This window comes from Temnothorax longispinosus, chromosome 9 (genome assembly GCF_030848805.1).
Source record: "Temnothorax longispinosus isolate EJ_2023e chromosome 9, Tlon_JGU_v1, whole genome shotgun sequence".
In the NCBI taxonomy this organism is placed as follows: Eukaryota; Metazoa; Arthropoda; class Insecta; order Hymenoptera; family Formicidae; genus Temnothorax; species Temnothorax longispinosus.
Window position 1 is genome coordinate 8,062,253 of NC_092366.1, and position 27,924 is coordinate 8,090,176.

At 37.5% G+C, this 27,924-nt stretch overlaps 1 protein-coding gene across 3 annotated transcripts in view; it reads left to right on the top strand.

The window, feature by feature from the left end:
- The window catches only part of Nmo (serine/threonine-protein kinase nemo), a 121,658-nt gene extending 95,599 nt beyond the window's left edge, over nt 1-26,059 (top strand). The window contains exons 9-11 of one of the 3 annotated variants that reach the window (XR_011733494.1): nt 335-428; nt 2,742-2,966; nt 6,305-26,059. Coding sequence is in view for 2 of the 3 variants with exons in the window: in XM_071787592.1 (XP_071643693.1) it covers nt 335-428; nt 721-838 (212 nt within the window). In the remaining variant the exon portion in view is untranslated. Of the gene's footprint in view, nt 1-334; nt 429-720; nt 1,415-2,741; nt 2,967-6,304 lie in introns of those variants that run through there. The other 2 variants (XM_071787593.1, XM_071787592.1) reach the window with 2 other exon arrangements.
- Nucleotides 26,060-27,924: the final 1,865 nt, after the last annotated feature.

The following is a 27,924-nucleotide window of genomic DNA, read 5'->3' on the forward strand; positions in this document are numbered from 1 at the left end:
CATGATGAAATTTTGAAAAACTGTTCTCGTACAGAGAGGTATTTAGAAGTCTCTAGTTCTTTTTTCTTTTAATTAATAACGATTGTGATAATAAATATATATATACTGATTATAATAATAAAATTAAAAAAATAAAATTGTACATATATACGCATACAACACCGACGAGAGCGAGGATAATTTATCTGCGTTTAGCGCTGACCGCGTATGAGAATATAAAGCATGGCGTTATTCAGAGTGTCGTTATCTCGACCGCGGGAAACTATATCGCGCCATCAACGTCCTGCCTCCCGTCATTCACTTATATATACCGGTACGTCGTTGTCTGTTTCAGAGGAGATGCACAAATTTATAGCGGAGCAGCTGAACACGTCGCGAGTGCCGCTCTGCATAAATCCGCAATCCGCGGCGTTCAAGAGCTTCGCGAGGTAAGCCACATCGTAGAGCGACATCCACGCGAATCGCCCTTGGCCGATCGGTACACGCGTTTTGTTCCAAAACTACCGAAGAAGATCAGAAAACAAGATTGATTAAAAGTTTAATTTAGCGGGACTTCGTGAGATTTTTATGTTGATTATTTGGAAAATAGTGGAAAATAGCGAGGAACGAGGAGACAATTTTGCTTCATCAAAATATTATACACAGTTGTAATAGCTTCTGTAATTTTGGAACATGCGATATGATATATATGACCCATAAAAGTCCCCCTTTCGTATACAGGAAAATCACCAGAACTGATCGACGAAAGAAATACCCGAGAGAATTAAAAATAAAGAGAGAAAAAAAAAGAAGAGAAAACTTTTTCAACGCTTCCTCTTTTACCGTCCCTCGAAATTAATATTAAAGAAATCGATATCTCCCCTCCCGCGCACTCGTGCGTCTCCCACATCGCGATCCTATATCCTAAATCCTAGATAAAAAAAAACAGACAGGCTAATAATTCCCAAGAGAGTTCATAGAGGGGCGCACAGTGTTTCTTATCAATAGCAATCGAGTAGCACGAGCGGAATATATCGGGTGTTCGAAGAGTAGCGCTGACTAGAGCCGGCTGAGTCTTTCGACGCGCGCGTAACAAGGGAGAGAGTAAATTTCAAAATCGATCAGAGACGGAGAGACGAGTCGAAAGGAAAAAAAAAGAAAGAGGGGGCCTTCCGTCCTGGCGATCCTCTTGCTGACATCCACAAAGGACGATGTCGTAGTTTTTGACGTTGTTCCGAGGAAAAATAAGATATAAAGTCTAAGATATATGTGCATTTCTCACGTAACCCTGTCGGCCCACTGTGATACAATCGCTATATGCGATCTCTCGATACAGCGGAGGAGCAGAAATCAAGTAGATAAGGAACTGATAGTTATCAATATCGCCGAACGGAAAATTAGAACGATATTTTAAAGCTGTGGATGTGAAAGGTATACAAGTATGTATAATGTTTTCTCGTATTTTCTGTTTCTTCTCACGTGTACACTCTCTGACAAATTCGTAGTGTATTTCTCAGAATTATTAGAACGTTATCGTTTTCCGTTCAATTTGTAATAATGTAAAATATCTCTCTTTAGGTATTTTTTAAAATATGAAATTATGAAAATTCTATTCTGAAGTCTATTACAAATTCTCTGTAAATTTTCAAAAAGTGTTAATCGATGCTTATAAATAAGAAGACAGCTTCACATTTACGCGTTTAAATTTATCGCATTTCAGGGTAGGAAAATTTATTAAGAGTAATGAAAGCACCGTATTAACGGAATAATCAATTGGAGCAATCAATTTATTTCGTCATAAAATGATGGGGCAATATTTTATGATGTTTACCGAGAGACATTATAAATTCTCAGTATGACACACACATTATTTAACAATGAACTCAACGAAAATTATATACGATAACAGATATAAAAGAGACACAACGAAAATAATTCAAATAGAAATCCATTTTTGCTATCGCTGTATAATTTAATTTTATTAAATATTTAAACATTTTACTAATACTCGAGTTTTGCGTAATTTAGGACAGTCTTCAAGTTTGTACTCTAGAATATCGTTCTAGTTTTCTCTCTGCGATATTGAGACGAAGAGAAATATCTCTAATAGTAACAGACTATGTGATATTTATCCCCAGATTACACTACTCAACAAAATTTAATTTTCCTTTTGTAGAAGTATAACAAAAACGAAGCGTAAAATCTTGAACTTTCGTGGCTCCCTGATTTCGAAATTGAAGATATCTACGTCTAGATTTTTTGTGTCGCAGATTGTTTTCTGTGTGTGTGATTAATGGTTTTGACATATTTAACAAAGTCTATAAAATATATTATTCTAAAAAATTTACTGCATAAAGATGTATTAAGCAACGAGCAATATTTACGAATAACAAATATAATTACAGTCATCTGAAAAATTCACTATAAATTCAATAGGTATATAAATTTGCCTGTAATTGGATCGATTCTTCGAATTATCTGGAATTATGAATAGCGAAAGGTTCGAAAATCTAGGCGCGACTCTTACGGCAAAATCCTTGAACAAAATCGGTCTAGATTTTATTCTCATTGTCTCCTCATTATCCAAAACATGCAGAATAGGGACATTAACGAAAATATGTCTCGGGCCACTCAATACTTAAAGTAGCGTTATCGTCGCAACTTCTACAAGGTGTGTGTGTGTGTGTGTTGTTGAGTAGTGTTACTTGCAACTAATGCTGGATGTGTAACAATTGTACGTTCTTGCTTACTCTGCCGTCAAGTTAGAGCAAGCCGATCGCCGAACCAGCGCCCTGCGCCGCGTATACGTACACGTTACTACTACCACTACCGACTCAGCTATCTACCACTGTCAGCTACTATCGACTACTACCGCTATCGTCTACTACTACTACCGCTACCACTACTACTACCAATCGTGTTACGCCTCCTGAACGAACCGAACGAACCGAGAGTCAGCTATAGTCGGCGCGACCTCGCTCGCAGAGGTACATGATCCAGTCTATATTTTTTATAATACCAAGTATTATTGCCTTTTGCTTGCGTTACTGTCTCACCTTGGGTTCTCTGACCGCCCTTTGTTTACCTCATGATGTACATACGCCTTGCCACTGACATTTTGCCCAACATTTTGCCGTGTGACCGATATACATGATGTGCCTTTAAAATCGCTCATAATCGTCGGTCCTTTTCCGATTTTCGATTATATGAGCGATAAACGCATGTATAAGTAAATTTAGCAACGATTATTACAAACGTTTATCTGTACACGTTTAAAAATTGGGAAAGGAGTAATTGGCGATTTCGAAGGCACCTTGTGTAGCGTGTCGCATCTCCAAATCGGATCGGTCGCGTCGCGTATTTCGTGTCAAGGCAGGTTGATTGCGTTCGAATGGGGTGACACACTTGTTTATAATTAAATATAATTACATGATGAATTCGATATCACCACGACCGCATCACGAGCGGTTGATTAAGCATTCGCGCGTTTTGAGAGAGAGAGAGAGAGAGAGAGAGAGAGAGAGAGAGAGAGAGAGAGAAAATAAAACTCCTCGAAGATCTCTCCGTGAATTCGATAAAATTATTTTGTGTTGAGGGATTCGCAGAAAAAAATTTATAATAATGTATTAATTCAGTATTAATATCATGTAAGGTGATAATTCTCAAATTAACCCCGTTAAAAATGATTAAAACCGGATTGAGTACGGTTCTTATAAAATATAACATGTATTCAATTATTGTAGATTAAATTAGGGATCATTATTATAGAAACTCTCTGCTGAAATGGATTATATTCGTCGAATGTAATCCGAATATTTGCTTCAAAATACTCGCGAGCGTGATATTTCAATAATATCTCGTAAATAATCATATTATTCAAAAGTGCAACTGCACGCGCTTATTTTGTTTCGGTACAACAATACCCTTTATTCGCAGCAGCTGAGTTAATTGAAAAGTCGCGCGAGTGCATAATTAATCGAAACGAGTTTCAGAAATAAATTCTGCGGATATGCGCGCGGAAATTAGGGATAATCTAGCGCCAGTTTTCACGGATTTTGGGGCGAGCGACGCGGGCTTAAGTGACGACAGACGAAACGCGTTCAGCGATGCTAATTAGCGGCAGTTTTCGCGTACGCGCAATTAACGCGCTCCTTAAACATCCGCGCGACGAATAATATACCCGGCATTACTCGGCCGTTCCTTTGTCTTGATGAGTGTTTTCGTCCCCTCTGTGTAAGTCTCTCTCTCTCTCTCTCTCTCTCTCTCTCTCTCTTTGTTTCGACTGGGCGAGAGCGTTGCTGAAGCGAGAAATCGCATCGCTGCTGGCCCACTTTCGGGACTACTTAGCGAGTCCGAAAGAATTAAAAAAAAAAAATGATTAAAAAAAAAGAAACAATTACGATCTTCGAGGAATATCCGCCAATTGCGAATTAATCTCGTTTTTGAACCCGCTCATCTTGTAGAGTATTGATACATTGAGACATTAATATATTATACACATTTGTAATATGATAGTAAAAAAATATAAAAAGAGAAATATCTTTCAAAATTATTTGTATCTTTGTCAGAGTCTTAAAAGAATTTAAATTTTACTGGATTTTCGGCTTACAGTTTTGATTCGGAAATCGAAAATTTAACTCGTCACAATTTGTTGTGCAACCGAGCGTTACTAATCTGAATACCAGTAATTTGCAAGCGGTCACCCCGATTTCGCAAGCGCATGACATACCCGCCGTCATTGTCTCGCCATTCTGCTACCCGTGCACAAAAGAAAAACAGAGGAAATACCTGAACGGAGTACATTGTTTCGTCGTTGGCATTGTGAGTGTAAAAGAAGGCCTGATCCACCATGCAGCCTTCAGTTGAGAGAAATATCGATGATGTCGCGACGCGCCAAAAAAAAGAAAAGAAAAAGACGAAGACTCTCTTTCGAAGATCTGCATATATCTCCTCAACCCTCAACCTCCCCCCTAAATTTACCTGGAATTGTAATCTGATGTAAAGCACATTTCCTGTTCCATAATGTCCCCGATATTAGGTTAATATTAACTTCGATATGAAGAATAGCCCGAAAGAGATAAAGAGACGGAAGTAGATTTGTATTGAAGACAAAAAAAGTATTTAAGCAAGGAGACAGAGAGAGAGAGAGAGAGAGAGAGGGAGAAAGAGAAAGAAATACTTTTAGAAGAGAGACGATCGGCTGTCACGCGTGCTGACAGCTGCATGGAAATCAGACGAACGTTTTTGTTATTTTGCTTATTGAGAGTCGAGAGATTCATCAATTCTTCGGAATGATCGTCACGAGCGGGTAGCGCGTGCTCCAATTCGATAACGGTAATTAATAATTACCGACGTCAGCTGTCACTTGGCGATTAAGTTGAATGCCAAGATAGAGAGTGATCTATCATCAAAGAGACGAACGAAAGAGAAACCTTGATTCGGTGTAGCGATTATTACGTTCTTGAGCATGATAAGCAAATTTAGAAAGAATTTTCTTTTTATTTTGTACATACGCTTTTAGTTTACCTATTAATTGTTTTGTGTTCCCTGTATTTATGACAAAGAATTAGGCAAAAATTAGATGATGTTACATCTAACGGTTTTGAATAAAGAAAGAAAAGAAAAAGCACACCGCACTATCACTGCTCGCTGACGATTTCAGTTTTTACGATTTAGTCTCGATCGAGAACATCGAGGTGCGAAATGATAGTTGTAAATTATTATTGCCGCGTTTCGTACTTCGCGTTCTCGATCATTAGAGAAAGCGAATGGCCGAGCAAGTAAATTTGATACGGATTAATTGCGATATAATAGTCTCGATTAATGTTCATTCGAAATTAAATAATTAATTCAATTGAATACATCCAGTCGTTTGAATTTAAACTCTTCAAATGATTTGTAAAAAGTTCTGAAATATTTCCCAATTTTGTAATCAACCTTTACTCGTGCTAAATATCCGGGAATTCTGATTTCCGGTCGTAACGAGTTAGCTCGACGATTCGCACGTAGCTGTACGCTGTACCCCGTTCTCCCTTCACTCGCCCTGCGATCGATCGCCCTAACTACTCTCCACGGTAATTAGATTATTGTCGCTTAATAATAAACTTCAAACTTCATACAAAAAAAATTTAAGTTTGTAATAAACGGAATGGCGATTTTATCGAGATTGTTTCAGTTGAAATACCGTTGGCCGTTTATATAGGGTGGTCGACTCGCTTTACCGCAGAAGGGTCGCACGTTTTTCCCCCTAGCCTAGCTTTCTCAGCCCCCCTCTCCCCCCATTCCCTTCGTCGCCCCTCTAATGTCTTGTTCGTACGACTTGCAGCTCCACGGTGGCTCACCCCTCGGAATTGCCACCCTCTCCACACCAGTGGGAATAAAAAGTCTTCCCCCCGTGCCCGTCCCCGAGATAGGACCGTCGGACTCGAGTCGGTGACGACGACTCCGTGTCGCGCCCCCCGCGAAGAAAGGAGGATCTTCGCCGATCGGAAGATAGTAAGTCACCGATAACAAGAAGAACGAAGAGGAGGGAGAGGAAGAATGGAAAACGGGGAACTGGAAGCTGCGGAGAGAAGAGCCAAGAGAGACAATAGACTGCCGCACATTGTAGCCTCAATTTTCGATTAGCTGATACGTATATATGCATGGGACATCGTGTAGGAATGCGTAGAAAAATGCGTAGGAAGTTTCGACTTTCGAAGAACTTATATTCTTCGATTTATACCAGAAATGCAATTTTCATATTGACGTTAGAAATTATTCTAATGACTTGTACCATTTTTTTTAAGTTGAAAATATTTTTTGCAATTGCTAAATTGTTGTAAGTGTTAAATGAATACGTGAATGAGTATTTCCGACTTTCGTGTAAGAACACATTTCGAGAAACTTAAGAGAAGATGGTCTTTTAGATTTCCTCACATTCCTTAAAAGAGAATTGGAAGGTCTTTCAATTTTTCCCTAGAGATATACGCCTCGAGGAAATAGAAGATTTCTTCCATTTTCTTTTGAAAATACATTTTTGGCTACTCTTTTTCGGATCTTCCTTTAACGAGCTATCTCTCCGGAACTCTCAATCATAATTTAATCAAAATCAAAATATTTAACAAAGTAAACAATAATTCTGTTTCGATATTTGAACTGAGATTTAATTTATATCTTAAGAATTTTTTGATAGATTACTAAATTTTCTTTAAATTTATGGAATATCGTGATTATCTGTATTTACAGAACTTTAGTAATACTCACGAGATCCGAAGAAAATTCTAAGAATCAATATTGACGACTAAAAAATGATTTAAAAGAAGAACAACATTACATGTACGTGTCAAATATTCTCCAAGGGAAGACTGACTTGGAATTTTATAAGAAAGCCATATCGTCGTTTTTCTACGCATTTCGCCGCATCCTGCATGTATATATAGCAATATATTATACGTATTATTGTATACACACACGATCGAGGGGAGAGATACATTTACGTACACACATATACACGCGCGCGCGCGCACGTCTATGCACACATACACATTAGCCAATTTAAAACACAAAGTAGCCAATTAATTCCAATAGAGAGCGGTGGGAGAGATTCCCGAGGATTGGAATCGCGGGTACCGTGAAAGCGGGAGAGCGAAGGGGTGGGGAGGGTGATATAATTAATTAGCTATTAAGTAAACGCGAGCGTCGAACAGACCGGGCCAGTCCTTTTTTTTCTTAGATTTTACACACGTGTACAGGTCGCGCTGGCCATTTTATGATCGAACACGCGCGCGAATGCTCGCGCGCGCGAGAGGGGAAAGTGCCAGGAGAGAGGGGAAGGAAAATCCTTGTCCTGATCAAGGATCCTCCGACGGCGAGAGATATTCCTAATAATGTCAGGCTGAACCGAATCGTCCTCGAAAGAATATTCCTCGAGAACGTTTCCTCGCATCGACGAGATTATAGCTCCGTATCGAATAGTTTTCGACAGGAGATTTTGCTCGAGGATGCCGCGAGACGTAAAAGGATAGCTCTGAATCGGCAAGATATCCCTCGAGTGTCGCTGCGAATAGATTTGTCCTTGAGAGAATATCTTCCGAGGACGTCGTCTCGGTAACAATAAAATTATTATTCCGAATTGAGTAAACCTTGACAGGATATTTCTCGAGGATATCTCGGGAAGGATAGCTCCAGGATCCGGTCGACCTCGATGAGATATCTCTGGATGATAGCCACGCGAGAACACTTGCGAGAAAATTAATCCTCGGTAAGATACATCGTTCAAGGATTTCCGAGGATGTCCGAAGATCAGCAGAGCGCAAAGTCCCCCTTCGAATTGTATCATCCTTGACGAGATTATGTTTGCGGATTTGTATCCACGGAGCGCGAGATATTCAATCGAGGATATTCGCACGATTTGTTCTCTCTCCGGTTGGCGAAAACTCGAAAACTTTTCCGGAAAAGAAAATTCCGTGTTTTCCTCTGATCTTCTCGGTTTGCCGAAGCGAGAACTAAATCTCGTGCGAACGAATCGATCATCCGCGAGCGTTCAGACGCGGCTCTCGATAAATCGGCGACAAATCGGCTACGAAGAGGAACCAAAGGAAAGGAGAAGAGAGAAGAGAAGATCGACGTGTCGAAGAAGAAGTCGTCGTCATCGATCCTTCTTGATGAAGCGATAAAGTAGTGTTAGCGACTGTAGGGATAAAAGGTGGTACTATCGGCACTTTTCCACTCTAGCGTTAGCATTGGTAATGAAGCATTTGATTCCAATGAGCGTACCAGCGTATTCGCTGGAAATAAAGACTAATAAGTCCTAGATTGAAGTTGTCCTTCCTGAAATAGAGAAGGATAAGGTAGATGAAAATTCGGATAGACGCGCGCGATGAATGAAAATGCGGTAGGGACGGAAAGTGTGGGAATGTTACGGCGGCGAGTCGCAAACGCGGATGTTAAGATCGTAAATTCACAAGGAAAACGTAAATGATTGTGTTAACGGAATAGAATGAAGGTTTCTGAGCGCTTTTGTTGGTTTCCGAAAACTTTACATTCGGGGGGAAAATTAGCGGAGCAGATAGGCAAATTGTTTACAGAGTGATTTCGAAAGAATGAGTTGACGACTATAGGAATTCGACGAAAGAACTGAAGACGAAGGATCGGAAGGATTCCGAAAGAAACGTGTTAAAGGATCGTCGTTAACGCTCAAGTTGTTCTCGATGAAAATTAGTCGTAGGAACGATGAGGCTCGGAGCTTTTAACGACTCTTCTGCGTTTACCGCGACAACTCGCTGCCTCGATAGGACGAAAGGAACTCGGGTCCTGTTCCTTCGTAACTGTTCCCGATCCCACGTTCGCTCGTTCTCGTCTTTTAAGATCGAGTTCTCGAACGACGGGACTCCTTGGATCTCAGACTAGGAAATAAAAAGAGGAGTACGTCCTTTCGAAGGCATGCGCGAGCCACGTGTACTGATGTTCAACGACCTTTCTCGTCGCTGGCCGATCTCGAAAAATCTCGAGAATTTCCGCGTCGAGAAAACGATTTTCATCCATCTCGGCGACGATAATTTTTCCTCATTTACCTCGCGAACGCGAGTTTTTCCTCGCGCGATTGTAGAATCGCGATTTTTTCCAATAAACGCACTGCCGACTTATCGTGTGAACGCGATGATATCGATACGGAAAAATGAAAGCGGAAGAGAGAGTGAGAGAGAAATATATGAGGGAAAGAATTAAATGAATAGATAGCTAGAGAAATATAAGAGAATAAAACGGAAGAATGAAAATCGGGGATCAAAGCCGGCGTAATTTTTTTAGATTCGGCGTGAAACGGACTGCAAACGCGGAAGTCTGAATCCATTGATTTTACGTCTGGTCTAAGTCTCCGGTGAGAAAGATCTACGCGGAGGATCGAGACGGAAGAGAATGATGGGTCGTTTCTGTGTGTGAATAAGTATCGGTATTATTTTTTATTACGTTGTAAGCGCCACTGCCGTACGACAGTAATTGGACACGCGAATCCGAGCGATTCGAGCGAATTTCGATAATCGACGGTCTTTTGTTCAAGTCTGTGATTGGATGCTAACAATAAAAAGTTTTAAACACATAATCATTTACGATCGATTTGATTTTTCTAAAATCTTCTAAATCTTAAATCTCTTCTTCAAATGATTGTTAAAAGAATTGGGATCCTATAGTGGCAGTAATTACCGACATTTAGTTAAAAGCAAACAACTTTTAATTGGCTTTACGGAATTGCAAAATTTTTTACTGAGTTAAAGTACGCACAAAAATGTAGAGGACTAGGGTTGGTTTTACATCCAAAACGGAAAAAAATTACAAATTCGGGCACATACAGCTGCCACTGACGACAATATCAGACACGGTAGTGTCTCGTGCCAAGTATACGCGGAGCGAGATCGACCGTGACTCTTTTACGCGACGCGACGGGTTGCGAGTACTCGAGATGTTGAGATTTGCTTATACAAAAATACTGCAGTTTATATATACAAAATGAGATACTAGTCCTCTAGGGAAAACATTGAAGAACAATATCGTGCAATTACAACTACGATAGAAGTCTAGAAAAAAAGTGTCATGCTTTTAACTTTTATATATGCAAAAGTACATGCAGGTTGATAGGATAAGTATAGTATTGCGTGTAGCGAGAGATGGCGCAGCAATCGGACAAGGACAGATACCTATAGTTAGACAAGGACAGATATAGATATATAACATAGAAAACAGTACAACTAGAACATGACATTATCGACATCGAAGAAGTTCGGCCTTCGCTATAGGATCCTCTTAAGGTTTTATTAAAATTTCATTCTACATATAAAATTATAGTATATGTCAGAAAAAAATGTAATTTAAACTGAAAGAATTTATTTACTGCATTTCAAGCGACCGTTTCGTCGAATATTTACACAAATATTTGATTCGAGTCGCACTTGAGATATATGATTGTCGGGGATCGTTCGAATTGCCTTCACCCTCATTTCAACAACCCTAATAAAATGATAATTTCGAGAGGGGTGTAGAAGTGATAGGACCGAGGCACAATAAATCTACCTAAATAAAACACAACACAAAATGATGCTATCCATCGAAATCATCAATCGAGTAATGTAATTAATAACGAGAAGACGCATAACAATGAAAAGCTGAAACGAATATTTTGATAGCAGAATATTGTGACGATGAGAAATATTGTGACTGCATACTTGTAGTTAAATTATTTTCCGATAATATTTCGCTGACGAATACAGTGATTCTTTCCGCGTGACTACAGGAAATTCCGAAATCAACAACTATATCGTTTATTATCCCTAAATATTTTCTCTTCTCATTTTGTCGCGTGTCTCGTGTCCGTAGGTCCCGTAGGGAATGCCGAAAGATGTACAGAAAAAACGGAAGGGCGCACATAATTACGTGTGATTTTAGATTAAGAGATTTTAGATAGCCAGTAGTAACTCCGACGATGAAATACTTTTAGGACAAAGTGAGAGAAAAATGGAAGTAGCAGCAATTTAGCGGGACATGCCTTACGTTTGGTTCTCATCTTAATGATAAAAGGAAAATGCATGTTTTCTCTTTTTACACATGAAGAAATGCGAAAATTTGTCGTTTTATGATAGCCACGCATAAATTAATCATAGTCGTTAATTATGCGTTTAGAAATGATGTGCCGACTGTGTGGCCCACAAAAGAGAGCGCATTAAAGATTGGATTGAGAAAGCTTCACCAATATCGGTACCCTCGCCGACGGTATAAAAAATATAGCGATATCGGTTTGATATTATCGCGAATTACATTGCGACACAACGTGTGAAAATATTAACTGTTGTATGGCGTGTTAATGCTCTTTTATGAAAATATTTTCCTTTATCTCTCGTCTTGATTTTTCTTTATTTCACGCACTTTTCAACTACCCAAAAACTCGCATTTTACACTAAACGTGTATCTTCCACTTGTACATTTGTAGATTTATTAGATTATACAGTCACAAATTGATTTTTTACATATAAGAAAAGGTAATCAAAAAAATTAATTCCTAGACGAAAATGTTTTTTTTTTACAAACTTAATTTTGAAAATTTACAGAGAAATATATATAGCAATAAAAAATTAAAAGACATTATATCGAAACGGGGAGATATCTTGATGATAAACGCGGACACGTTGAAAATGTGAAAAAAGAACTAAAAGCTGCGGCATTCAGTCGGAAATCGATATTACTTTGGGAATTGAAATAAGACGTTTGTTTAGCTCGCTGGATACCGATTGAGAGTGCTATTTAATCGCGAGGCGTGTTGATCCGAAAATTTTTAACGAAACGAAGAATCGAGTCGCATTCTTTGATCCTTTCTAAATATTTCTATGCTAATGTATAGATATTTCTTCACACGCATACGCGATTTGCAGTGTCTATCGCTGTTACAGAACGATAGCATATATGACGTGCATAGCTGTGGCATAGTTGAGGAGGATGCGTTTATCACTGGGCGTTTTCGTCACGCCGATGGCCGATATTATATTCGTATACTCGTCGATACTGCAAATAACATCTGACGTTGCGTATTTTTCGTTGGCAACGTTACCGCCGCGTATTGCGAATGTTTAATGCCCGATCTACAATAGCTGTAGTAAGCTGTAGTAAGCCTCAAGATGTAAGAAACTGACCAATCACAGTCGATTATTCTCCTCACATTCGCCTGTAATTGGTCAATTTCTTACGGCTTGAGGCTTACTACAGCTTACTACAGCTATTGTAGATCGGGCATAATGCCCGATCTACAATAGCTGTAGTAAGCCTCAAGCCGTAAGAAATTGACCAATTACAGGCGAATGTGAGGAGAATAATCGACTGTGATTGGTCAGTTTCTTACATCTTGAGGCTTACTACAGCTTACTACAGCTATTGTAGATCGGGCATAATACTTTAGGGCGAAATTCCGATCTTAAGGGGATCCTGCAGTGACTGGCGAACTTCCTCGATGTCGATAATGTCAACCTTTCTAATTTTGTTTTCCCTATATCTGTCTTTGTCTAACGAAATGACATCTGTCCTTTTTTCGATTGCTCGCCATCTTACGCAAGATCCGGCAACTACTGTTGCTGCTCTTCTTGTCATCCTGCATCCGTATTTACATTACTAAAATAATTATTAGATGGATCTTTTTTTGTACGCATTGAATCTTACTTCTACTTACACGATATTATTCCTACATGTTTTCCCAAGGGTGGATGATAAACATTATGTACGTATAAACTGTAGAATTTTTGTTTTAAGCAAATATTGTCGTCAGGTGACAGCTGTGTATGTGCCCCAATAAGTAATATTTTTAATTTTTTGGTGCTTTTGATATAAAATCGCGTTTTCCACCCTAGATTTTTGTGCGGACTTTAATTCTAGACCAAGAACTTGCAATTCTGTAAAGCCAATTAAAAGATCCATTGATTAACGATAATGTCGGTAAATCATACGGCTGCAGGATCCCCTTAAACTCTGAAAGTAACGTCGAAGAGACGTTTGCGCGTCAAAATAATTTTTCTAATGCCCGTTCTAGACTGGAGGATGAGCCGACTCTCGGCTCATCCGCCTTCTATAGTGTACGTGACATAAACTATACATAAACTATAGATTTTTTCCCGTCTACACCACTCACTCGGATGAGCCGAGAGTCGGCTCATCCTCCAGTCTAGAACGGGCATAACGCTGAAAACAGTAGTTACTTTAATTAAAATGTTTTCATCTTGAACGTAGAATTTTACGTCACGATAACTTGTATAAGTTATATGCGATTTATACGGAATTCAGTATACCTCTGTGAAATTACATATGTGTTTCATAAAAATCAGTACATTCTTTCTTCCGTAACAATCCGTTGATTCTTCGCTTCTTTCGTCTGAGATCCTCCTCTCTGTAATTATTATAACACCGTACCGTATCACCTTATCATTTTCGAGGTATGTAGAGCGTAGCACGTTTCTCTCACTTCATCATTTGTAAATAAGTTATCGTGTTCATCGTGTACATAAAATGCAGGTTCATCAGGTGATTCGTCGCGATTGCAAAATGCGCGCTAATGCAAATGTTTTGTGTTCGAATACCTCCGTCGTTTATAATTTTAAATTGAAATGAAGCAAGCCGAACGACTTTTCAATATAAAATAAATAGAAATAATAACAAAGAAAGGATCAGTTAGAATCAACTCATCGATATATGTGGTGTGTGTCGTACACTCATTTAATAATTATTATAACCAAAGATCGATTTCTCTTTCTCTACTATCTGTGAACTTTAACTATTTGGATTAGTTATACTGCACTGCTACGTTCCGCTTCGAACAATTTTTTTCTTGTTCTTTTTTTAATCACTTAATCGACTTCATATATTGAGAATTATCAAAGGTCAATTCTTTGATTTTAACTGTTCTGATCAAAGTTAGTGTTTGATGAGACTTTGAGGTTTTCGATTGACAGGTGATGTTTAATTAATACATACAGTTTTCTGGCTTATAGTGTTATCGAGGCAGACCGAAAAAGAGCTGAAACGTTGGACATCGTACATCTTCGTAATAATAATTATTAAAATATTACATGTAATTATACATACCACAAAATATCTATGACACTAAAAAAATTGATCCTTCTGCTATTATTTATAGTTAAACTAAAAGAAATCAGATTAGAAATCGATGAATAATAAAGAAATTATTTTTGTTTTACGGAAAGATAATGTTCTAAATATGCATGATTACGGTTATAGCCGCTGTTAAATTTATATTACAAACGCCGGAGTGTTTCGACCGAAGTTTCTGTCGTATACTTTCGTTCAACGTTCCTTTCGAGCTTCGAGATTGATCCGGATACGAGTCAAGCGTAAGCTAGAGATTTTCGAGCATGTGGATATGATAATAAGTTGATAATATGCGCGCATGATTAATTAGTAAGTATTTTAATTCTTCCTCAGGAGTGATGACAATTCTTATTTTTTTCTACCTTTCATATTTTTAGTAAACAATTGATAACAACTGACGATTGAATTTAACTTTTATTTGCGCACATATATATTAGCACGTTCGATTCGATCCGTTTGAATCCCAGTATGGAGAAGTTTGGAGAATAGCGTTTCGTTCAAATTATGAACTATGAGTTATTGAAGACGATCTCGTTTTTAACTTGTCAACTTGATGGATTTGTTTACGATTGTTTGCGGCCGCGTGATCCTACAAAATTTTTCTAGACTGTTGCGACGCGATGACAAACCGAGAAAAAAGTGTGTGAACGACTTTTTTTTATAAACATCCAGCGAACATAATTGCAATTCGTCGCCGAGAAAGACGCGCAATTCGCAAAGTTTTCCTATGTGGTTTACAATTTTAGTTCAATCAAGAACGAGCGAACGGGAAAGACAGAAAACCGGAAGTAAGACTGGATACGTATGTGTATGACATGTGTGAATATAATTAAGGACTAAAATCGGTATAATTTAGGTATAGCTTCTATTTCCTCCATGCAATTTTTTCTACAAGTTAATACGGAATAATTAAATAGCCAACTTAATGCTGTTTTAATTCGTTTAAAGTTCTTTAGAACTTTATTTCCTTTTAATTCAAATTTAAGTTTGAATTAAAATATTAACACAATGGAATAATATATCAGTCTCATAGCGAATCATCGTAAGTCCACTACTTATCGCAGGAACACCCTCTAGATGCAGAGAGGATTTGAAATCTTAAATAATTCGTAATATTATCTAGCGATTGTGTCGCGAGGATGAGAGAGATAATTTTCAGGCATGTACGAAATAGAAATTTCGATTTACTAAAATTGTACCGATTTTGATTTCCGTCGTCAGGAGGAGAAGAATATGCGATTAATGTTTCCTATTAAAAGTAGACGAATTAAATGACGAAGTTTGTAAATACGTAAGCTCGCTGTAGCTGGTCAGTCGGATACATTTGATTTACTTCGATACGAAAATCAATTGCGCATTCTTATACACGCATTTGTGTGTGGTCCTCTTACACATACGTGCGCGCGCGTGTGCTCGCGCGCGCGCGCGCGCACATTGCATTTGAGACGCGAAGGTATACGCGCACGTATGCATTTTACGATGCGTCGTATGAATTTACGATAGCGGAGGCTAGGTGATAAGGTACCTACGTTATAGAGATAACGAGTAATTAAGCGACAAAAAAACATAAAAATAAACAAGCTACGTATACTCCACACTAGCGAATATGCCTTCATTATGGAAAGTGGCTCTGGCACGAGAGAGATGCACCGAAACAATAAAGTTGCTACGGAAAAGAAAGAAAAAAAAAGAGTAAAAGGATCGAAAGCGATGGTTCTCTTGTCTTTTGATTTGGCACGGTCCATATACACGCACACGCACAATCCTCAAATCCCGCATTCTCTCACGTCTCCACATTCCCTGGCTTTTTTTAAGCATCCGGTTAAGTTTCCGCAACGCATAAACTGCGAGCACGAATGGCACTTGACAATTAATTTAATTGAGTTAATTAATTTCGATTAATTTGTTTTGGTTTTCGCTCACACGTTTCTCGCAAGTTTCTTTATTTTGATTTCGTTTGCGAAAGCACAGAGAAACATTGCGTCAGAGAGAGATAGAGAGAGAGAAGTCGTTTGAACAGCGCGGTGGCGATTAGTATAACGAGATGGTAAGTTACACGATTGTTACGAGGCGATCTCGTTGCCGATTAATGAGGCAGCAGGTGAGCAATTATATTGCCGTATCGGCGCTATACCCCGCTCTTAGGATTCGTCAACACACGTGAGATTGTACAAAGCTTGTATTCATTGTAAATAGCTGGAATCTCTCGCGACAGAAACCCGCCGATATCGAGCGCGCGCGACGACGAACGCGTCTCGCCAATGATTTTATTTACATTCCCCCTGCGGAGGCTATATTATTGATTCGTTGACATTCTCAAAGCGGACCAAGAAACTACGCCGTAAGAAAGATTTCACTTGCGTCTTGCCCATCGCGTTTAAAATGACTGAGCATTGAGAAAACCGTTTTAAGACGATTGTGCGAGTAACGACAGAGACAAATTGTAAAAGTAACAAGACAATGTTCTGTGAATTTTTCTGGGATTGATAGACACGTCGCTGTATTCGGTTAACAAAATGCAAATACGAGAGAAATTATGTAAATTGCTTAATTTCAGGAATCGAGACACTTCATTTTGCGATGTTTTGGAGATGAAAGTACGCGGTAGCCGACAGCTGTCGATACTCGGCGGTTCTGTAGACCGTGGGACGAAATAAAAATGATTCTTGTCGCTTTCCTATCGGTAGCGTGTAGTCGTAGTGATCAGAGATATAAAAATTGTGACGACTTGTCGTTAGTAACTAAGAGGCCTTAATATTATCAAGTTTACAATTATTATTGTACGTCGATACAACTTAAGAGTAGTGCGATATTAGGCGAATACGTAAGGTGAATCGTGACAATGAGCGTTATCGATTATACACACACTTGCTCGAATCGAGCGCGACTTCGTTTGATTTCTCGCCGATTCCCCGCGTAACTTTTCGATCGTTCGTTCTCGATATTCAAGCGAGATTTAAAAAAAAACCTGACTTTTTACTCTACTTAAATTTTAATAAAAGAAATATGGCAAACGTATTTATGACACCTTAAGATCATCGGCTTGAAGGATATTAAAGCGCATTAAGTAATAAAAATTCAAATTTTCGAACTTTGAAATTATAAGTGTGACTTGAAGTTCTATTGTAAATTAAAAGGTTTAATTAAATTTTAATTTGTTTAATTTTTTTTTCAATTATTCAAGGTATTATTTATTTTGTTCTTCAGTTTACACATATAATTTTTATTTTCTAATATACTTTTCAATTTTTCTAACAAGTCATTTTTATCACGGAGAATAATAATTTATCTATACAACTTCTGCAGAATGTGACTTTTACGCATCTATCCCTCGGTACTCGTGAAAGTGCGAGGCGTCGAAAGACCGGCAGAAGATAGCCGAGTGACATCGGCAGAAGAAGGGTGCGAAAAGACGAGGAAGCTTCATCCGTGCAGTTACGCAGTACTTACGAGTCTTAAAGCAGCATACAAACGAGACGTGTGTTTGCGCGTATTTTTCGCAATCGCGCGTTTTACTAGTCGCGTTTAAAGCATCGCGATACACAAGAATCGTAGATAAAATAAATGGTAATGCTAAAAGCAATTTTCTTCTTATTCGCGTTTGATGTAAGAAAAGGCAGTTAAATTCTGAAATAAAAATTCTTACACGGAGAGAATGTTTATATTAATAATCTCTGTTATTAATTAAAATGCTAATTTCTTCATACATTTTTTTTTAATTATTCCTACATTTTGCTTCCTCATAGAGGAAGCTTTATTTTCGTAAAAAAAAATTTTATGTCATACGTGCATGGAAAGTGGCCCATTACGCACGCGACGCGTGCGTGATAGACCACTTTCCACGCACTTGCAACATAAAATAGGGTGTGTAACACGTGTGTTAGGTTGAAAATTGGACGTGCGGGTGATCGCACTCGCCTCCGGCTCGTGCGTCCACTCCGCACGTCCAATTTCCATCTTTTCTGAACGTGTTCAAAATGTTTTATTTTTAAACTATAATAATTATGTTTTTTGTTTTATTTAAGCTAATTATTTGTATTCATATCTAATTATTTAGAGATTGGCGATATTTAAATATTTAATTCAATTCAAGGCATAATAAAAGAGGAATAAAATAGAAAGTAGAAAATAAGAGGTAAAGTTGATAAAAATAAAAATTAAATCTCTATATATATAAAAATAAATTAAAATAAAAGTTAAATAAAATCTGAAACTTTATTTAAATTAAAATTTGTGCTTGATATACTCTAAAACGTTATATTAATAGTGTGTAATAAATCTTTAAGCGTGCAAATTTATGATATGGCATTTATTATTAATAAATACGGACACATGCAGAATTGTAGCCACGCCATTGGCAAAGCATGTCAAGTTTATGCAAGAATATATAATAAATATTCTATGGGCCAAGGACTCCGCGCAAAAGATACATCGTAATGGTTAGACAAACCAATAAAATGTAATCGCGACGACTAAAAATATCCTGCGAAAAAAGTAATCGCGATAAATCGAACTTGCCGAGTCATAAACAATCTTGTATTCTCTCGACGGGAGATAAAAAAAGGGTATAAATTTGAGGTCACATCGAACAGAACGAAATTAAACGAACGGACTTAAGACAAAGGATAATAAAATTGCGCGAAATCAGACGAAGTCGTCTGATTGTACAGACTGCGTGTTTACGGAAGCACGCGAAAACATATTTCATAATTCGATATAATCTACAGGGTGTTCGGAAATATGTACGTTTTATATAGAATGAAACATATTTCATGTGACATTTTTTGTCGAAAGTTTAAATAATTTTATTTGCATAAAATAATAGAATAAAATCAAAAAATTACATATTTTATTTCATGTTATTTTATTTTAACGAAATCTTGATACGCACTTTTTTTCACTATCTCTTCAAGATATTAAGAACTTTATATCTCCAACCTTTTAATATAAATTTAACCAGGATAGATCTTACCAATATATTTAATAAACTGTTAGAAAATAAAGTTACTTTCTTTTCAACTTAAATATAATAAGATAATAAATAATAGAATTTCATAAATCGCGGAAAAATATTCCAAAATACGATCAGCATAAAATCTATTTTAATTTACATTATAAGATATTGATCTGTTCAGTAGACGTGCCTATTACCAAACATCCTATGTACGAACGAGGATGAGCCCGGTCGGGGTTCACCGTAACAAATACTCAACGATCCTTCGGAGGACTTCGAGGAGATATTGGCGTACCTTGAAAGTAACCCGAAGCCTTTTCAAATGTCTTAGCATTTAAGCGATCGCGAGGCTATTGATGTACATAGGTAGAAATAGAATGTAGACGCTTCTTCGCTTTTCAAAGAGCACGCGAAAGAGTTCTCGCTGTGAAAAAACAGAAACGGATAATCCACCGTTTTAGAACCTAAGAATCCTTCTACCTTAAATGTAAGCCCGTGGGCTTACAAATATCCCTCGTACGATTTTGCTCTAATCTTTCGACATCGGGCAACGATTAATCCTCGATATAACATTAAGGGATCGATCGACATATATTTAAAATGCTAAGGAGCGATCGACTTCAAGAATAATTTTTGACGATACGTGTTCTATATATATATACATATATATTTTGTTTTTTTTTCGCGTGAATGATATTCGTGTAGAATAGCAGCAAACGTGGTGTTTTCTAAGATCAACGATCGCTGATCGAGCCTTCGCCTCAGACGGCTCAGACGGATGCGATAACGACTGGGGAAAAATTTGAGATTGGCGACTGTAAGATATTTCAGAGAAGCTTCGGCGGGAGTGCTATTTTTTATAAATATTACTGAACGAAAATCGGAGACGAAGTTTCAAGCGCGAACACGCTCGATCTTCGATCATCGATCCTCCGATTTCGTGTTTCGTGTGTCTCCTCGTTCTTGGTGTATTCCTACGTCCTATAAATAGAATTGTAGTTTTCGTCCGCGATGCTCTCTCGCACGTAAAACCCAACGGGATAATTAATTATTTCGAGTCTAAATAACGTGGAAAATTAATTGTTCAGATGTTGATAATTCAATAAGAAAAATTAGCGTTTGTCACAAATAATAATAAAACGGACACTTTTAATATAAATATTTCAGAAATTAACAGAATTAAATAGATATTAGTAATCGCAAAAACTAATTTCTTCAATACGAAATAGTTATCAATTAATGTTAATCGATTTTTCGGACTTAATACGCAAAATATCAATATCTACGTTTTCTTAATATACGACATAGATTAATTATTATTAATTAATTATCGTTGATTGCAATAATTGATTAGTAGGTAACAATTGCTTATATTAAAAGATGTTGATTCACGGAATTTATGAGAGCATCTTAATCACGGACAGGGATCCTGCGAATTCCCGCATCCGTGATTAAAAGGACTTGACAAGTAGACCTCTCGGTGGGCTCATGTGTCTAATTACTACTTTACTATTAAGACCGACTTGCAGTTAATGCGATCTTGTAAATAGAAATCGACGATCTTCGACAGTGTGTACTCATGTGCGTAAAGCGGTACGTGTAAAAACGAGTGAACTAACTCCTTTTTTTTTCAGCGCATTCTTCTCTTAAGATTAATAACTCGTGACAGAGTTCTTTCTTCTCAACGTGGTCTCGACGCCGACTATATTACACATAGACGTTAGCCCTTCTGCGGTTTTAGTCGATGTGTGTGTGTGTGTGTGTGTATGTATGTAATATATTCGCGGCCCGGGTGCGGCGCGTCCCAACTCGTGAATTCCATTCGCGCCGACCTCTCGCGGGCCCGAAATCACCCTAAACTCACGGCCAAAATAATTTAGGGAAGCTGCTGCTCCGGCAATGCCTTCTTATACATTGTTACACAAATACACGTACACGGACTGTCCGATAATTAACCGGGTTCCAAGATATTTATGATTATTCAGTTGATCTTCTGTATCAGAAATCTCATATACGGAAGATCAAAAACATATACAGGGTATACTGCAACTTCTGTTCAACGCGAACATTGTAAAAATTACGTAGAAATTTGTTAATCGAACGATTAATCGTATACTGACCTTTTGAGATTGTGAATTTTGTTTTCCGATTATGAAACGCACATTCAACGCGGACAAAATCGATTTCGTTACGACGCGATTAATTATGACAGCCTGTCGATATACTTACATATAATATATGAAATGGCGTTCTTCTTCCTCTAGCCAACTCGAGGCGAATTTCGAACACCGATCGCTCGCGAAGGGAGCCTCGTAACTTTAATCATCCGAAGACCGCTGCGGTCTCTGTAAACGTTGAAATGTAATAAAGAAAAGGAAAATATTTCGCGCAACACAATAAGGAAAACGGTAGCGAGTGGAGCATGTAATATACGTATATATTGTATCACAGATAGAGAACGAGAAGAAAAAAATTATATATATATCTAGATATGTAGAGAGGCTGATCTCCGCCGTGTAATTTTTGTATTTTGAACACTCGAGATAAGCGACGCCGACGAGATGATTATTATTATTATTATTACTATCATGGCACAGTACAACTCGTCGCGACGCTGATTGCATTGATATTAGTAGAGCCAGCACTGTACGCTCTGTATAATATTGTAATGGTAATTACATCGGAAGGATGGAACGAGAAATAAAAAGTCGTGGAAGCGCAGCGGTTCTTCGACGGAAATCACAAGAGATAAAAGAAAATAAAGTCACAAGAGACGATTGTATCGACGACGGTCCACGATCGATACGACACTTCCGCGATGAATTTTCGCAAAAAATCGCGAAATTTTAATTTTCGTCTGGATTAACTCAAATAAGAGCAAAGAATTAGAATTTTATTTGTAAAAAAATGTAAACAAAACCTTTCCAGTTGAATATTATATATCTTTAACTTTAATTTTAAAAAATTTTTAATCTTAACGTATATTTAATACGGCTTTTATATTTTTGTGTTCCCTTAATACCTCGTTGATTAAATAATCAATTTTAGAAAAAGTTTTGTATTTTACATTATCTCATTAAAAAAAAAAGTAACTCTTTCCGATAAGAATTAACATTTCGCGAGCTGACACATTTCCTCTTCGTATTTTACGGTATTTTATATAATGTACAGCACATTGTAGCATAGAACGACGCATATTGCATAAAATATTATATACTCCGACTGGCAGGAATGATACGCGAATAATATCGCGAAAAGTTACTTGGCGAACACAACGCGAAGAAATCTCTTCTCTCTCGCGAGCGATAAGTCAGCGAGACTCGCCGTTCGATCTCTCGGTATTATACCTCGACATTATATATTGTAGATTATACCGTAAAACACACGTGATATAAGACTCGATTATAAGCCATCGTGAGAAGTGATGTAAATAGATGACAAATTGTAAAGAGAAACAAAGTAAAAATGTAACGTCGATACCTATCACAGTTCTACTTCTGCGTAACGTAAGGGAAGAAGCAACCAATCACTGCTAATCGCTATATTAACGACTAAATGCAGTTTATCCTATCTGTATGTGTCGGTTCTGATTGGACATAGATTTTGTATCAGCTTTTTCTCCGTGTAATAGTATATAGCCGATCGATTTCGAGATTATCGAGATATAATTTCTCCCCGCTTTTATCTTTCTTCTCCAATCATATTTACTACGTTATATAACTTGTTTTTATTACTAAATTTTATTGAATTATTATGAGAAATTATAAATCTAAAATATCGAATTAAATAATTACAAAAACTTGTTTATTGTTCAATATTGTTCAATATTCAGATATGTGTACAAAATGAAGATATTATATTATCGAGTCTCTCGAGATCGATCTTTCGAATCGTAGATTCGATCGTGTCTTTCACAATTAAGTAGGTCTTGTGTGTCACGCTCGGCGATCGAGAACATCACGTTTCGTCTCTCACCGTAAACGATTAATCGGGCGTCTCGATTCGGAAGCGTTGGTTTCGTGAACTTTTAATTACGTCGACGCGTTTATCGTGATCTTTATCACGACGAAAACATTAGACAGCATCGAGTATGTGCCACGAGATAAGATTCGAAAGAAACAGGCGTCTTCTTCGCAATCTTTGCTTGGACGACCGCTTAGACGTTGTTTCGATCGTCGATCGTGACAGGATATCGAAAATTCGTCGTGCACATGTCATAGATGTGTTTACGCACCACGTGCCAGGGACCGGTTTCGTAAAAAAAAATCGCGCAACAATTCCGATCTTGGATGAATAATGCTGCCTGAAGAACGTTGCGTAGAAAAAGACTACTCGAACAAGTTATCGATATAACTTATTGGGGTACATAATAACAGATTAATAATTGAAATGACTGATATTTATAATGCTCTATATTAGTATCTCTCTCATTTATCACCCTACTTAATTCATCCAGGATCAAATCATTGGATATTCTATCCTTTCTCCCGGAAACATGTCGTAATGGCTTCCGCGTGTCGTAATTTTTCAATTTCTAATATCTCGAAAAATTCACAAATCCAGTATAAGAAAGATTTCTGTTAATTGTTATCTTTACCCAAGGCATTAGTCGCAAGACGCAAAGAAACAGAATCGATCCCGGGCACCCGTTTCTTCTGGTACTAGTTGTAAATTCTTCGTGGAGGAAGTCACATCTCAAGATATCGCGTATCCGACTCCGACGAATCAAAGTCGGCGATATTCATTCGTATATTCCCGTTATCGAGCAGATGTAATTACGATAATTGAATTGAATCGAATCGAAAACAAACTGCCCCTTCATCGCTCGATTTGTCGAAAAGGCTCGTTTCTCTTGGGTGATCGGCATACTTCTCTCGATATACATGCACCTGCGTCGCCGCGCAGAGAGCCGAATCTCACCATCGGAAAATCGTGTAGCCGATCCCAGCCTTTCTTTGAAGCCTTTCTTTCTTTATCGATTATCACGTAACGAGCCGAGTTTACGAGTCGCGTCACGAACGACGCGAAATCAAAGCACGTTTTTTCCGAATAAAAAAAAAGATGATTAACTTGGGAAATGCCGAATCGACATTACTCTCGATCTTTCGTCAAGATCGCGTCTCGCGAATTAGTAGTTACATCTGTTACATTAATCAATTTAATCTTAAAAAATAAAATTAATAAAATCTGTTTTATAAAAAGCATTAAGGTTTCCACTTTAATGTTCAATATTTTATTAAATTTCTTTCTGCATTTTATTATGTAACGATGCGATTGCGTTAATTACTTATAAAATTAAATTTAAACTAATCCATAATTCAGAAGAAACGTATTGTTTTTATCTCGTCGCGTGTTAAACTAAATGTACGAAAAAACATTTCTATGTAATCGCGAAATTTAATATCATTCGAACGCGACGAAGATCTGCCGAGAGTTTAATCGAACATTCGGCAATCGCAGCATATTCGGCTTTCGGATAAACGCAGGAAACATCAGTGAAATGTAGAAAAAACCATACAAAAGGAAATACAAAGAAGACTGGCAATCAAAACTATTGTAAGCTGATCTCCATCGCGCAGATTTATTGCAGCGGCCGGCACGATCGCGATCGGCGATCAATCTCATAATGGCGCGTTTATGTCGCACGATTATGCTGCGATATCGTTTACGATATACTATTGCACAACGTATCGATCGGAAAGTATATACAGAGTTAGGCGACATTGTAATTAGGTTGTAATATTACTAAATACGAAAATCAAATGACGATTATGAGCGATCTTCGATCATGACACAAATAAATTAAAAATAAGTCGGTTTATTTCGACCCAACTGGCCAATTGATACAGGAATTGCACAAATAAATTATAAAAATAATTAAAGTCTTTTAAAATTATGTATGAACATGAACACTTTCGATTGTGACTGACCGAGAAAATTAGCGAACATTAACACGAATCGATGTTATACGATCTCGCTCGAAAATCGTGCGACGTAAGCACGCGCCGTTGGCCAATTTTTTCGCGATCGCGAAAGAGAGCCACGAAGAAGACTGTTCCTTTCCTTCCGCGACAATGACCAAGAGGAAAGATTAAGTCACACTTTTTGTAGCGCATCGTAATGTACAGATTATTGTTACCGTAGCAAGCCAACAAGCGATAGATATCGTCGTTTTTAGCCGTTGTCCATTTTCAATTTTCATATACCGTACGCAAACTCATACACGCACACACACATATACACGGTCGTCGATCGTGCCGGCGAGGAAGATAATTTGACTCGAGAGTAATAAAAAAAAAAGAGAGAGAGGAAAAAAGGCGACTCCACAAAACACACAACTCTTCTTCTAAATTAGGCACGGACTGTATGCGTACACACGGTCAGTTTTTTCGAATAAAATTGCGCGTCTGATGTAATATTAGCGAGTAGATATAGATAGGTACCTGCATTTCAAAAAATTTAACATGCTTGGATAGATCCTCAATAAATCGTTATACATGTTTTGATAAATATCGGCGTTCTTTTGTTATTTCCTACCTCTAATCTTAAGTGTTTGCTTGATACGTATAGCGAATTTTAACATTGCTGTCTTATTGCGAAAGAACCAATAATAAGAATTGAAAGAAATACCTAATAAAGAACTTTACATGCAGGATTTTAATTTTCGAGTAAGACAGTCTATACTCCCTTTAGGTCTTTTGGTAAGACAAGTTTTTTTTTGTACATACTGTGAGTGCTAGAGCAAATTTGTCAAATCAACCACTAAATCAGGGCATCTCTATGTTATTTTTTAAAAATGAGTATTTTTGATAAAATTATTTATCATTATCATGCTCTCTTTTCAGTAGATTTGTTATTTCTTTCTTTCTCTTTCTTTCTTTCGATGTTTGACAGGTCTCCCAATATGAAGTTTTCGATCAATATCTGTGATGTCAAACGCCCACGACGCGAAGTCGCTATTTGATCTCAATGTTCGTTCCTCAAACGGTTCGTCCACGCGACGCAACCTATCTTACGTCCGCGAAATGATCTCTCATTGTGACCCTTTCATTGACGAAACGGGTTTTTGTATCGAGTACGTCGCGTCTGACGTAAGTCGATGTTTACGATTGGCACGTGCTGCGCGCGAGATGCAGTAGCGTCAGTAGCGCAGCGAGCGCATTGCGCGATGCATCCATGTCGTCTCTCTGCGTTCTGAAATTGCGTGTCCGCTTGTCCGAGGAAAGATCGGCGTCTCGGTCAGTACGATAAACTACATCTTTAATCTCGAAAACAATATTGATTGCAACACTGCTCAACAGCTATTCGCGGAATTATCATTTTCTCTGTGTGCTACATTCTAAAAATATTAAATATTATATTAAAAAGATACTTTCAATATCAGTTTCATAAGCGACAAGTTATTTTGTAAATGTGAGATTCTAATCAGTCAGTGTTAAATTGAAATAGAACCATAATTATAAGGTAAAAGTTTCAGAGATTAAAGGCTATAATTATTTTCATTAGTGATCGGTGAATTAATGTGTGCATTGCATAATCCTAATTAACATCTGTGAATAACATGAAATAATTTTCGATTTTAATTTGCTGAATATGAAACAAAAGAAAATTGGAAGTAGAAAAGTGTGAGAAGTCGGCGATTTCCAAGTATCATAATTTTAGCACCTCTACGTCTCGAAAAAGGCAAACAACTTTTTTATAGAATTTTATTGAACAACAGGTTATTTAGTCCATTTGCCTTTAATAAATTAGTTCAACGATTCCAAGTCTCAAACAGCCACTTCAAAAAATGATATAATATAAAAGCATAAACCGCGTATATTAATTTAAAGATAAAATTTTGATTTGGGATATTAATCTTTTATCAAAATTTTTAATAGAAGTTCCTATCAAAGTAATAATGCAAGTAATCAACTTATCTTTAAGAATTAATATAAATTATGAAACAGCAATTTTAATTGAAAACATATCACATACATAAAAAGTCTCCAAAATCGCGAGAATAATATAATATTCTCAACCAGAAACGGAATTAAGAATAAAAAAAAATTAATTTGCCAAAAAATAAATCGTTATCTTGTTTTAAAATAAAACCTGCCGTATAAGATCTCGTTTCGGCTTCAAGTTTCGCGCGTCCCGATCGCGTTGCACCGCTCCGAATCGTCGCAATCTGCATCCTCTGCAGATTATGGCTGCATTCTGATATTCACTGTCAGTACTGCAAATTTATATTTTACGTCACGTATACTATAGATTTTCAGTATTGAAAGTTGCTGACAGTGAATATCGAAATGCAGCCTATGCGTGCGAGTTGCAGTTTCGCGACTTTCGCGCGCGATGAGGCTTTTATTTGCGCGACGATAAGAGCGAGACGC